Source organism: Leptopilina boulardi, unplaced genomic scaffold (genome assembly GCF_019393585.1).
Source record: "Leptopilina boulardi isolate dan_hultmark-lab unplaced genomic scaffold, ZJU_Lbou_2.1 LbouV2_112, whole genome shotgun sequence".
Lineage (NCBI taxonomy): Eukaryota > Metazoa > Arthropoda > Insecta > Hymenoptera > Figitidae > Leptopilina > Leptopilina boulardi.
In genome coordinates, this window is record NW_026137655.1 from 1,398,649 (window position 1) to 1,412,849 (window position 14,201).

The 14,201-nt window shown below is 26.1% G+C and overlaps 2 protein-coding genes across 2 annotated transcripts in view; one reads left to right on the top strand and one right to left on the bottom strand.

The window, feature by feature from the left end:
- LOC127280130 (uncharacterized) overlaps positions 1–14,201 on the bottom strand; it is a 93,194-nt gene that overhangs the window by 37,452 nt on the left and 41,541 nt on the right. The gene's annotated exons all lie outside the window — the stretch shown is intronic.
- Positions 1–14,201, top strand: part of LOC127280156 (voltage-dependent calcium channel gamma-7 subunit) — a 33,604-nt gene that overhangs the window by 16,801 nt on the left and 2,602 nt on the right. The window contains exons 2-7 of the mRNA XM_051303023.1: positions 4,634–4,855; positions 5,868–5,985; positions 6,268–6,570; positions 11,558–11,650; positions 13,323–13,466; positions 14,112–14,200. Coding sequence (XP_051158980.1) covers positions 6,306–6,570; positions 11,558–11,650; positions 13,323–13,466; positions 14,112–14,200 — 591 coding nt within the window. The 5' untranslated portion in view covers positions 4,634–4,855; positions 5,868–5,985; positions 6,268–6,305. The remainder of the gene's footprint in view (positions 1–4,633; positions 4,856–5,867; positions 5,986–6,267; positions 6,571–11,557; positions 11,651–13,322; positions 13,467–14,111; position 14,201) is intronic.

The window sequence follows — 14,201 nt, forward strand, 5'->3', positions numbered from 1 at the left end:
AACGATTTATTCCTTAATAATTCATTATTTATTTCAATTTATTTAATTTATAGTTTTGTAACAATGTGTAATTTTTAAAATTTACATGATTATAATTATACCTAACTAATTTTAATTTATAAAAAAAAATTACCACTAATTCGATAAATTTATTTGATTTATACTTTTTAACAATGTGGAATTATCAAAATTAACATGGTTAGAATAATAAATAACTTTAATTTGTTAAAAGAATTATTATTTTTCGATAACAGTTATTAATATATTAATAGTAATTTATTAATCTTTTAACCAAAAAAATTAAAATCATTAATCTACTAACCTCCGTTCAATTTTTACATGTTTGAATTTGCAAAACGAGATACTCGTGAAGCTCGCTCGGATAGTCGAGAAGATCGTTTTATTAAAACAAAACAAACTATATTCTCGGTTGTCAAAATTAAAAAGTCCGATTTTCTCGCTCGTTTCTCGGATCGTCTTGCTCATATGCATCACTAGTTATCATTAGTATAACACATTTTTAGTCAGACAAAAGTTTTATAATTTTAGGTCTTTGAGTATCAGTAGTAAAAGTCAGTTTTAGTCAGCCAAAAAAAATTTTTCACCCTCAAATCACATTTTCTCGTGACCGTAGTAAATAATTATTTTAGTTAGACGTAGTTTTTAGTTCTAGTAATTTAAAATCGAAGTAGTAAAAGTCAGTTTTAGTCAGACATAAATATTTGCTATTTTTATTTTCAGTAGTATGAAACAGTTTGAGGCAGACAATTCATATGTAAAATTCTCGAAATTTTGTTATCAGTAGCAAAACACAAGTTTAGTCAGACAAAAAAGATTTAAATTCTCATAATTCTCGTTTTAGTAGTAAAATAGAAATTCAGTCAGACAAAACGACTTTAATTCTTTTACACTTCTAGCGTAAGTAGTAAAATAAAAGTTAAGTCGGACGAAACGGTTTAAATTCTTCTAATTCTGGTGCGAGTAGTAAAAACGAGATTTAGTCAGACAATGTCTTTGAAATTCGTGTAATTCTGATGTAAGTAGTAAAAAATCACATTAGTCAGACAAATAATTTTTATTTTTTGAAAGTTTTGATTTCAGGAGTTACCAAAATTTCAAAAGTGCTTAACGTTTTGTCCGACCAAAATTGTCTTGTACCACTGACAGTGAAATGAAAGAATTAAAAATTGTCTCAGTGTTACAGTTTTTTCTACTAATACATGTGCTTTAAGAATTTGTAATAAATCAGACTATAAAAGTGTTTTACAACCTACTGAAAATTTAAATACAAATTTTTTGGCTAATTATAAAGGTGTTTTACTAATAAATATGGGGGTAAAAAAATTATTTGTCTGACTATATGGGTGTTTTACTACTGAAAATAAAGTTAAAAAAATTTTGTCTGACTACACAGGTGTTTGACTACTGAAAATAGAGATAATTTTTTTTTGTCTGACTATAAGGGTGTTTTACTACTAAAAATAAAAATACAAAATTTTGTCTGACTATATAGGTGTTTTACTACTAAAAACAGAGATAAAAAAATTTGGTCTTACTATAAAGATGTTTTACTATTAAAAATAGAAATAAAAATTTCTGTCTGACTATAAGAGTATTATTTTACTACTGAAAATAGAAATCAAAAAATTTTGTCTGACGAGAAGAATGTTTTACTACTAAGAACAGTGCAAAGTAGTTTATATTCTAAGTAGTAGACAATAAATTTAGTCAGACTACTGAAAATTGAATTAAAAAATTCGTCTGACTATAATGGTGTTTTACTACTGAAAACAGAGATACAATTTTTTTGTCTGACTATAAAGATGTTTTACTATTAAAAATAGAGATAACAAAATTGTTTAACTATATGGGTGTTTTACTACTGAAAACGTAATTAACAAAATTAATTAATTTAATTGTCTGACAAAAATGGACTATTTCTATTAATTTTATAGTTACAAGAAATTTATAATTATCTTCCATATCACTATAAATTACTTTTACTATCTTTTTTTCTTGTATATAATAAAAAGTAAAATAATCTCTCTCTCTAAGAAAAAGATTAAAGATAATTGAATGAGTTGGATATTGTATTTTAACGAAAGCATATCGTATACATATATAGATATGAACAAAGGTGGGATGCTGATAATTCAATAAGACGTCAGCGATTAATGAGCACCTAGAATTGATTGCAATTAGGGTCCTATGACACAGCAGCCACATTCACTTTGTCTCTATTTCACTCCCTTTCATGGAACATATAACAAGAGCGCAACATACCTCATGGCACATCTGAAAGCTCACATAGGTAGCTTCGGTAAACTGAAGAGTAAAGGGGTAAAATTGACTTAGTAATTAACGGATACGCTGATTGAATCTTCTTCAACGAGATTAGCTAATATGTACATGCTCATCAACGTGTTTAGTTTACAAAGTATTTTCTCAATTCAATTAGAAAAAAAAGGAAGAGCGCAACGCAAACGTGAAAAATTTGAAATTAACTAAATATTTTATAAAATAATAAATTACTTTAATAATTAATTTTAGAATATAAATTTTTTTATTTTAATATTTAGTTTAGAAGGAAGTTAAAAATTAGATTACATTGTTTTTTTTATTACTTTGTCTCTTTTTTCTCTTTGAAATTATATTCGCTGTTAAAAAAAAAGAGTTGTGTATAATATTTATGCGTCAAGAAGACAATTCTCTTTATATTATATACGTTTGAAAATTTATACTCACAAAGATCATTTTCACAATTTCATTAAAGATGGGACTGTTGAATATTCCACGCCCAGTTAAACGTTTCACTTTTTACGTTTTAATTTAATATCACTTTATACTGCTATATATGTATATAAAGAATAAAAGCAGATTTTCCCTTTCATCTGTGAGTAACTTAAAATGAGAAAAATTAGTTAAAGCTACTTCATTTCGTTTCACAATTGAAACGAAAGAAATGCCGTTGCTCTCTCTCTCTCTCTTTTATATAGAAAGAGTATATGCTATAAAAATTTTTTAATAGCAATGATTAAAAGTTACTTAATGACACCTTTTAATAGTTATTATATATTTTATTTGACAATAAAATAATAATGTCTATTAAAATTTATTCTATTGTATTCGTATACTAAAACTTATATTATTATTATTATCATTTATTTTTATTATTATTAGTATTATTTTTATTATTATTAGTATTATTTTTTTTTATTATTTTTATTATTTTTCTTTTAATTTTTATTATTTATTATTAATTATTAAAGTTTTAGAATGAATTCCAAAAATTAAAAAAAAAATCTACAGAGCACGTTTTATACGGAAGTTTCATTCATATGGATTTAAAACGCATATATATATGTTTAGACATATCAAACAAAAAGGATATTTACAGAATTAAAGTAAATATTATTCCTCTCTTCCAATACTTTTGGAATTACGGTCAAAAACTATTTTCTTCATTTATTTGAAAAAATAATAGCTAAAAAAAAATTTTGGAATAAAATTTTATTTTTATTTATTAACAGCATATTAATATTAATAATTCTCGATAATAATTTAAACAAATCATATTATAGAAAAAACCATTTAAAAAAGAAAAAATAAAATAAAAAATCAACAATAAATTTAATAAGAAATAAAAATTTTTTTTTATATAAAACCAAAAAAAAAGAAGAAATGATGAGAACAATTTAAATTCCATAGAATACTTTTCGTCACGTCATAGAGCTTTTAAAATAAAAAAAAATAACCTCACGGGTGAATTTTCCGTTTTTTTTTCTCTTTCTTTCTTTTTTTTTTTTTATTACAATTTTCAAGATGCAATTTACTATTTCTTTTTACTCTTTTCATCGATTTTACTGAACCGCGATGAAATGATCGTCAGGTCAGGACTCCAAGCTCAATAATCCCCAAAGGGATAAAGCTAGAAGTTGCTGAGGTTAAGAACGGTGTGAAAAGAGAAAAGAAGTCGTTGAAAGGTTAGGAGAAGGGAGTGGAGAGGGGGGGGGAGGGGTGTATGAAAGAAAAAAGGGAAATGGTGGAATAGTAATACCAAATGAAAAGTCGAGTGGACCATCTTTTTTCCACCCAATTCATGGATTATCTTAATAGAAATTTGAAAAAAAAAAAAAAAAAATTTTTTTTTCATTAAATTAAATGTTCAATTTTCTCACCCATTTTTCTGATGTCATATTCTCCAAAAGAGATATAAGAAAATATAGAAGAAATTTTTTTTTACAATTTCAGGTTTTAAAATAACTAAAAATTATTTTTTATACATCGTGTTTTATTATTATTATTTATAATTAATTCGTCATTGATTTGTTATATTAATCTCATAGTTGAAAATATTCAGTACCCTTTTTTTTGATGGGCTTTATTGTTACTGTTATTATTATTATATAAGTATTATTCATGATAAAATTTATTATTGTAATTATCTACGTAATTGTATAACAATTGTAATTTTTTTTTTATGTAGAAAATTATGTTAATGTAATTCTATAAAAAATGTTATTTTTTTTTTTTTGTAAAATCGAAAAAATAATTTTTTTTTCTACAATAATGATTTAAAAAAAGTAACGATGCTCGAGAGAAATAAAATAAAGTGAAGTATCATTATTTTCAGATTCAAGACAAATCCTCATAATAGAAAGTTCATAGGTTAGGGAAAAGTTTCATGAAGAAAACTTTTACTTTACTGAAGTGGTGTGAAGATTGGTCAGTGTGAAATCGATATTATTGAGAAGAGCATGGACCTCGTATATACGCAGGAAAGTTTCTTAATTGAAAATCAATGAAAGACTTGCTTGAATTGAAGGCAATTTGATATATATATACAATATAAAAGGTTTCTATATATTTAAATTTACTTTATATTATTTTATAACTTTTCTATATTTGCACAATTTTCTTGCTCGAATAAATAAATGGAATTAAATTTCCGTTTTATTGGACAGAATATTATGTGTCTGACTGGAACAAAAAAAAAAAATTTCCAGAATATGAATATTATATTTTTGCCTCAATTTGCCTTGTCTGACTTAAAACCACTTCCGCTACTGAACAAAAAAAAAAATTATATTCTTCCAGAAAGAGCTTATTCTCTTTTTGTTTTTGTAAAAGGGGGGAAAATTGCTTGTCTGACTGAAATCAACTGTTTCCACTGTATATTGTCATTTTTCGTCACAGAAAAAAATTGCAGTATTTTTTTTTTAAAGAAATTATTTTTTAATAAAAAAAATTACTATTTTATTTAGTAATATTTTTTTTTACTAAATTTTTAGTGAAAAATGACTAAAAAAATTAGTACAAAATTTTTAATAATATTAATTTAGTAGTAGTAATTTAAATTTAAAGATTAAAAAGAAAAATATGAAAAAAAAACCTTGGATGCTTTTTTCAGTTTTTGTTTTTTTTTTCGCCAAGGCACACACGCGAAACTGAAGAGATAGCTTTAATGATACTTGGAAACGGTTTTTCTCTCAACCAAAAGTTATAGAGGACAGTCATGCGCAGAATTTACACTTGCGGTGAAAACTTTGCATTAACATCTGTGTAGTTTTCATAATTACTATAGAGCTTTAGCTTATTCTTGAAATTAACAATGAACTTGTACATTTTGTTGCTTTGCCTTTGAAGTTCCTATTTATGGTAAAGTTAAAAACACATGTGACAAAAATAAAAACGCACATTTTTAAAAAAAAAAATAATATAAAATAAAAATATAAAAAATATATTTTTTTTTTAAATTAAATTCTTTTTGAAAAATTTTATTATGTATGAATTTCATTTTTTTGAGCAGAAAATTGCTTTTTTTAGAGTTGAAATTTAACACTGAAAACTTTTTTCATAACTTGTAGGATAGGAGAAGAGAAAATTACTAAGTAACGTTCCTGTGATATTACCCTCAGTGTGACGAAAACGTCTGGCTGATAACTTAAAGCGACGTCGTCGACGAAGCACTTTCGGTTCGATAAGGTAATAAAGGAAAAGAATCCTCAATCTTGAAAGATGAAGTTCTCGCTTCTCATGTATACAAAAAAAAAACACACCTCTATTTTATTATAAAAAGAAATATTTTTCACATTTCTCGAAATATATTTATATTTTTTTTTCTCTATTTCAATTTTTTATTAATAAATAAATTTTTTATTTTTATTAAATTGTTTCATGTACAAACTGAAACAATAAAAAAAAAAAATTCTATAAAATTTTACAATAAAAATATTTTTATGGAGGGAAATATTTTTTTTTTTCCAGTATATTGGGATGCCCCGACGAGGCTTGGGTGACACGTGATGTCTCGCTGGTGTTGCTATTGGTTGTGGTGCTGTTGTTATTGTGGAAATTCAAACAACAGTGGTAGTAGTGGTAGTACGGGATTTGGTATAACATCGGGAATTTCAGCTCTACTTTCATTGATAGTTGTCACAGGTGCTATCTCAACTGGTGAGTGGTTACTGACGGAAGAGAAGTTACCGAGATCACCATCCGCAAACTCATCCGTTGAGCCAGATAGTCGACTAACATATAGCGGACTTTGGAAATTTTGCGTTGCCATAAGTAAGCTATTCACATTATATCTAATAATTTTCATATTTCATCCGCACTCACACATTTTATGTGTGACATAAATTTTACATACACACGATGATATATTCATTCGATTATCCAAACAAATTTAAGAGTAAAATTTTCATATATATGGTGTGTTAGAAATTTTTTTTATCAAAAGTTATTTGATTTATTTTAAACTTATACGAAATTTAATAATTATATTTTAGTAATCAATTTTTTCATAAAATTGTTTAATATTCAATTTCAATAAGGAGGATAAAATTTTGTTTTATTAATTGTTTTATGTAAAATTAGGAATTTATTCTGGGCGCAGAACAATTTTTAAATTCAAATATTGACAAAAGCCGCTGGCTCTTTGGTAAATTTCTCTAGGGACACAAAAAAAAACTTTTCTGTTTTTTTTCCTTATTTTCTTATGTCGAATGGTCTAGAAAAGCTATTTTATAAGTCGCGAGCCACGCCCTCATTTTATCAATTCGAAAGCTATTGGTTCTTGTCCACTTGGTGGGGGAAAAAACAGCGCATGCGCCTTGCGAACCTTCTCTAAATACTTGTGAAATATAATATAAATTTACTATTTCTACTGCTAAACAATAAATAAATTTAAAAAAATAAATAAATAAATAAAAAATTAATAAAAAATTAATAAAAAAAATTAAAAGAAATTTATTATTCTCCGACTAAATATATAAAAAGTAAAAAAAAACTACTATAAAAGAAACCACTTCTACCTAACTAAATAATAAATAAATAAAATTAATAATAATAAGAAAAAAAAATAAAAATAAAATTTACTAAAAAAAATATGCTCGTTATTATATAATAAAAATAAAAAAAAATTAAAAGAAATTTATCACTCTCCGACTAAATATACACAAAAACTAAAAATAAAATTCTTTTTTAAAAAAAAAACAAACGCATTTTACTGTAGGAAAAAAAATGACTAATTAAAAACTCATTTACGACAAAATTTCAAAGTAAAGTCATATATGTATATGTTTTCTGCGAAATAGTCGAGCAACGAGTTTCCGGATAGGCGGAAGTGAAAAAAACATGAATTTTTTTTTTTTCTTGCACTATGTATAAATTTTGAAATGTCACACCTCGGTTGAAATATACATTTATAGTCGGTAATATTCGAGAGCAAGCAAAGAGTTCCGGTTGAAGGTGGTCGAGAGATGGGGTTTGGCTTCGAGACAGAATTGCAGAAATAGAGAGAGAAAGATGAAGGAACGGAAATGACTCATTACGAGGCGTACCGGAAACCACTTTCCTTCTGCTAGCTAACTCAGAGAAATGATGCTTCTCGCATAGTCTCTTCTCTGAGGAAATCTGAAAAAGTGACAAAAACCTTTATTTCTTTCTTTCCTTTTTTTTTTTGTTTCCCGAGCAGCGCGCAAAGAACCTTTATTTAAAAACGCACCTCTCTCTCTCTCTCTCTCTCTCTCTCTCTCTCTAAATCTAAAAGAAAAATTCGACAGTAAGTTTTGTAATAGTTACATTTTTTAAATATAAATAATTTCAATTTGTTTGTTTTTACATTGTAATTAAATAGATAAATAATTTCAATTTATGTTTGTTTTTAACGATTAGAAAAGTGATATTTTTTAGAGTGATAAAAATTCTGTGTATGAATGACGACAATTATTGGGGTTTTTTTTTTTTTTTTTTTTGCTTTTTTATTGCAGAGATTATTACTAAAGTAATAAAAATTTTATCGAGATAAATCATTGGTTTGCCATCACACACGGCATTACATAAACTTGTGTCCTATACACATCACTAGACACAATCCGTTAAACGTTTCGTTTGGCATTCGAATATTGAAAGGGACGTAATACGGCTTACTTCCGTCACTCACCGGAAATGACTATTCGCATTCACCAGTCTCTCTCTCTCTCTCTCTCTCTCTCTCTCTCTCTCTCTCTCTCTCTCTCTCTCTCTCTCTCTCTCTCTCTCTCTCTCTCTCTCTCTCTCTCTCTCTCTCACTCACTCATTCCACATCAACAGTCAACATCCCCCTGTAACAACCATTTTATTTCCAATTTCTCTGTCCCTTATAATTCCGTTATAGTTTATATTTAAATCCGTAAAAGATACTTTTTTTTTACTAACACTCTCTAAATGTAGATAAAGGGTCATTTTTTTTTTTTTTTGGAAAAGAATTGGGGGAAAAAATCTAGGAAACGGTTGACTTTTTAGTTATGATATAGAAGAAAAAAAAATTACCTATAATTAGAAACGAGTAATCTACTTTCTGGAAGTAAAAAAGGCATTTACTCCCTAGGGGCAGAAAATATTGTTTTATAACCTAGAGTTAAAAAGAGTAATTCCCCTCCCTAGGGTTGTAAAATATTTTGTACACTAGGGTCAAAAAAGTAATGCTACACATTAGAAATAAAAAAAATTTAGTACCTATAGTTAGGAAAAGTTTTCTAAAACTTCCTAGGATTGGAAAATGTCATTTTGCACACTAGAGTCGAAAAAGTAATGTTACCCTCTAAAATTAAAAATAGTTCCTATGGCTAGAAAATATTTTCCGGGACAAAAAAAAATTATATTATTACACTCCAGAAATAAAAAGATATTCATTTTTATCTCACTAGTGATAGAAAATACTATTTTTCACACTAGTATCAAAAGCGTAATTTTACTCACTACTATCAGAAAAAATTTTTTTTTCTAATACAAAAAAATGTTTAAATTTACATTTAAACAAAAATATTCCACAAAAAAAATTGCATAAACTATCAAACAAATCGACTGGAAATAAAATTAATCGAGTATTAAGAATCGATTATAAATTTTTTTTTTGTATTGTCTGCGCAAGAAGTTGGAGAATATTTCTTCCCGGTGGGAATACGCGTTAAGCAAAGTTTTTTTTTTCTTTACTTTTGGTCGCACTTCTGTTAAAAGAAATGGATGATTGGTCTATCGGTTCACTGGTCATGTATACTACTATCGCGCGCTAAACGTGAGCCAATTAAAGAGATACGTGAGTGAGAGAGTGAGAGAGAGAAAAAAAATGTGAGCGCCTTTGGCATTACGAAATCGACTTTTACCCAATTCTATTCCCGCTTCTTCGATTGAGCGCATCCCACCGCATATTCTGTTGTTACATTCGCAGAAGTTGGTCTTGTGGAAAAAATAACTGCCTGCGCGCTTCTTTCTTTTAATCGAGAAACTTTAAATGGAAATCTCTTATTTTAATTTATTTTTCCAGTTTATTTATTGATTTTATATTTATTTTTGCAAATATTGTAAGTTTGATACAAAAATTTCAAAAAAATACTTTTTTTGTCAAAAAAAAAATGATGTTTCAAAAATAAATATTGGGAAAAATTTGTTTCCAATGTGATATAAATTCTATAATATAAAGAGAAGTTTTGAATTAATAATATTCATGCTTTTAGCAATATTATTGTTGATTCAGTAGCATTTTTTGCTCCCTTATTATTGCTATAATTCATCATTTGCTTTATACACTAAAAAAATATTTATTATAATTAAAATTAAAATTCATATTATATTGAAATGTAACGAAATTTTATACTTTTTATAGAATTTACTTGTCGAATTGCAACGATGAAAATAATGAAAAAAAAAATAATAATATCACAATTTCATGTCATATTTTATTTAAAAAAAAAATATCAACAAAACGAGCGACAAAAGGTGTAAAAGTGAATAATGATTGTATATACATATATATGTATATAGAAAACAAAAGCGAACGCGAATTGAAAAATGTGGCAATAATTCGGATTATTATACCAATGAACAAGAATAAGTCCTTTGTATAAATTATTGACATGAATATAGAAAATGATTTGCTATTATAGGCAATGAAGTTTTATGTGTATATAGCGCTAAAAATATCCAATAATCTGTATATACGTAAATAAAATATTAACACACACAAGCGGTTTAAAATAAATTTAAAATAAATTTTAAATAAATTTAAAATAAATAAAAAAAATGATGTTGCAATAAATATACCTGCTGATATCATTTGTTTGACAAATATTTATTGTACGATTACTTTATAAAATGGTATTAAGAAAAAAAAATTTTTAAAAGAAGTGAGTAATTAAAATTAATTAAATACAAAATTAGAAGAATTTAAAATTTGTTGTCTGACTGAATCTGGTTTCTACTACTTAAAACCGAATTACAAAATTGAACAAAATTTGGCTGACTAACATAATCTTTTACTACTGATTTTTCATAATTTCACGAATTTTTTATTCTTTGTCTGACCGTAACTATCTGTTTCTACTTGTGAAAAATATAAACCATTTTGTCTGATCGTAACAGTCGTTTACTACTTGTTGGAAAATTACAAAAAGTTTTATTATTTGTCTGACTAAAAAAGGGTTTTACTACTTATATTCCAGCAAGAAAAAATTATTATTTGTCTGACTAAAATGGGGCTTTGCTACTTATATTCCATTAAAAAAAATATTATTTGTCTGACTAAAATGGGTTTTACTACTTACATTCTATTTCAAAAAAGTTTTAGTATTTCTCTGATTAAAATTGGTTTTACTACTTATATTCTATTTCAAAAAAATTCTTATTTGCCTGACTAAAATAGGGTTTTACTACTTATATTCCAGCAAGAAAAAATTATTATTTGTCTGACTAAAATGGGGCTTTACTACTTATATTCCATTAAAAAATTATTTGTCTGACTAAAATGGGTTTTTACTACTTATATTCCATTAAAAAAAATATCTTTGTACTCACTGAAAAAATTGCTTTTTTTCTAAAAACTATAGAGTAAAATAAATAATATTAGAAAATAGAATAAAATTGTAAAAAGGAAATTTATCAAATAATTTTTTTTCCCCACATTAATTATTTCGAGAGGACAGAATTGGAAGTGGCTTAATTGTCTAAGCGTTTGATTGCATATAATCAATACTCTGTAATTAGATTATTGGTTGAAGTATGTTACGTTTGTTCCCAGGCTCTCGTATGGAGTACGAATGTTCAGGAATTGAGTACTTTCCAAACGAGGAATACAGTCCAGATTTAACTGATTCCACAATGGCAATACCATGTGAGTAATGAATGATTAATATTTGTTTCATTTATTACAATATATATATCATATTTTTCCCCTATGATCTCTCAAAAGGTTTTTTTTTCAATTACTTAATTAAAAAAAAATTTAATATCCTATTTTTATGAAACTACTTTTAAAAAATAAATTAATAAAATTGAAAAAAAATTAATATAATTTGGGAGTTTAAATTTTGAGAAAATTTTCCGCAATGTCGTTGGAAGTTTACTTAGCGTGAAATCGAGTATAGAGGATATAGTCAAAAGAAGAGAATAGTCTGGCAGAGAGACTGAAAAGCACGCACACAACTTTCCCCCTAGTACCTGTATTCGCATAAATTAGGGTTATAATTTTGGATAAGCAACTCAAAATTTACCTCCAGTGCCTTTACAAGATAACTTTAGTACGATAAACTTTAGCTCTCTCTCACTCTCTCTCTCTCTCTTGGCTAATGAATTTTATTTGGATTTATAATTCGCGCACGAGAAAACCATTTAAAATTATTAAACACTCTCTTTTATTATATAAATAATATTCTTGCCTCTAATTTTTCATTTTTAAAAAATTTAGTATTTGTTAAATTAAAAATTTTTTTTTTAATTATATCTAATTATAATCCCAGACAAAAAAAAATTGTCTCCCTGGCACAATTTTTTTTACTTTCCCGATATATTACAGAAAAATCAAATGTTTGCTTTCGTTTAAAACCTCGTAATCGCTTTTATATATACTTTTCAGTGAAGAAAGCTCTCTTGAAAGTTCATATCCCTGAAATCGATGCTCATATAATGGAATATATCGTCATTTTTAAAATCTTGATCTTTGGCAATTTATTCTTTCAAAAGAATTTTTTTTTGTAAACTAAAATCCATTGTAATGAAAACTAAAAAATTTTCTCTCAAAGAAATTTTTATCCCTATTATTAATAAATAATTTTATAATTATATATAAATTAATATTATTTTATAATAATAATGTTTCCATTTTTTTTTCGATAAAATACGAAAAAAAATCTTTTGTCAAATTAGACAAATATTTTCTTGTGGCGCAAAAAAAAAGAGGTAACGATAAAAAGGTAAATATATACCAATATTGAGGTTCTATATTTCAATAAAAAGCGTGCGGCACTTATATGGGTATAAGGGAGCTTCTGGAGAAAAGCTCTATGTCACGTTTATTAATAAAGAAGCTCTTATATATCTTTCAACAAGCAAAAAATAATTTTCTTTCTTTCCTTTCAAGTCGACAATCTTCTTTTCCTAGTTTCGTTCTCTCTTATTATTATTATTGTATATATATATACAACATTCGTTTAATATCACTTTTCGCAACGTTTTTCTTTTCACAAATCTTCAACCACTTCTCGTGTTAAATCAATGATTTTTTCCCTTTCTTATCTGATTCCATTTTTTATTTTTAATCAGTAAAAATGTTACAATTTTTTTCATTTTAATTTTTTTATTTCCGCAAAAAATGTATATATACCGCATAACAGTTATATAACAATTTTATACATGAAAAGAATTTTTTTTTCATTTTCTACAAAAAAAAAATAATTTTTTTTTTTTTATAATTTTTTTTCACTAAAAAAAATAATTTTTTTTTTTGATAATTTGAATGAAAAAATAATTTTATAATTATATAATTTGTGTTATTTTTTTGTTAACAGACGCCGTTACAAAGTCGGCAATGTTTTTCTTTGCGGCAACACTACTACTGGTGATTGCCGAAGTTTGCTACTTCGCTACACACGTTACCCGTCCAAAACCGAGACTCTGCGTATTCGTCGCCGGGGTGGTTTTCATAGTTTCTGGTGAGTGAGCCGGAAGGCAGACAATTGTATCAAAGCATGAACTATCAGAGGATTTGAACAAACTTCCCACTTTGGAACTTTCCATTGGAATCTAAAGGCGGTTTTCGACTTTGAGAACAACCTTTTGATGTGGTTGCATATTTTTTTTTTTCCTTCTTTATACATTTCTTTCTCAATTCCTCGTATTTTTCATTTTTGTTTCGTATTTTTATAAATTTTTTACTTTACTTTTTTCATTTATTTAAAAAAAAATTATTACATAATAACTTATTATTGAATAATAATTATTAAATTGTTTTTTAATTAAATAATAATATTCTTCGTATTTTAAATAAAGATATAAAAGGCAGGAAAAAATTATTATTATCAAGAAAAGTGTATTGTATAAATCAATTTAAAAAAAATAGACTTGTGTGAATTTATTCGTTTTTATGTTGAAATTTTCAAGAAAGTCTTTTGATTTCTTTCTTTTTTTTTTGTGAATATATATATATTTTTTTTTTTATTCTCTAGCGATGAATAAAATTTTAGTTGAGCACATATATATATTTGAAGAGGTGCTTTTCAAAAAGCAGATCCATTTAAGAAAAGAAAAAAGAAATCCTATAAAAATCTCTGGGCAAAATTCTTTTCACTCTTTTTCAGGTCTCCTGATGCTTGTTGGCATGGTAATGTACATTTCCGTTTTTAAGGCTGAAGTGGGAAGCAAGCTCAGGGCAAGATCCTCTTTTCAGG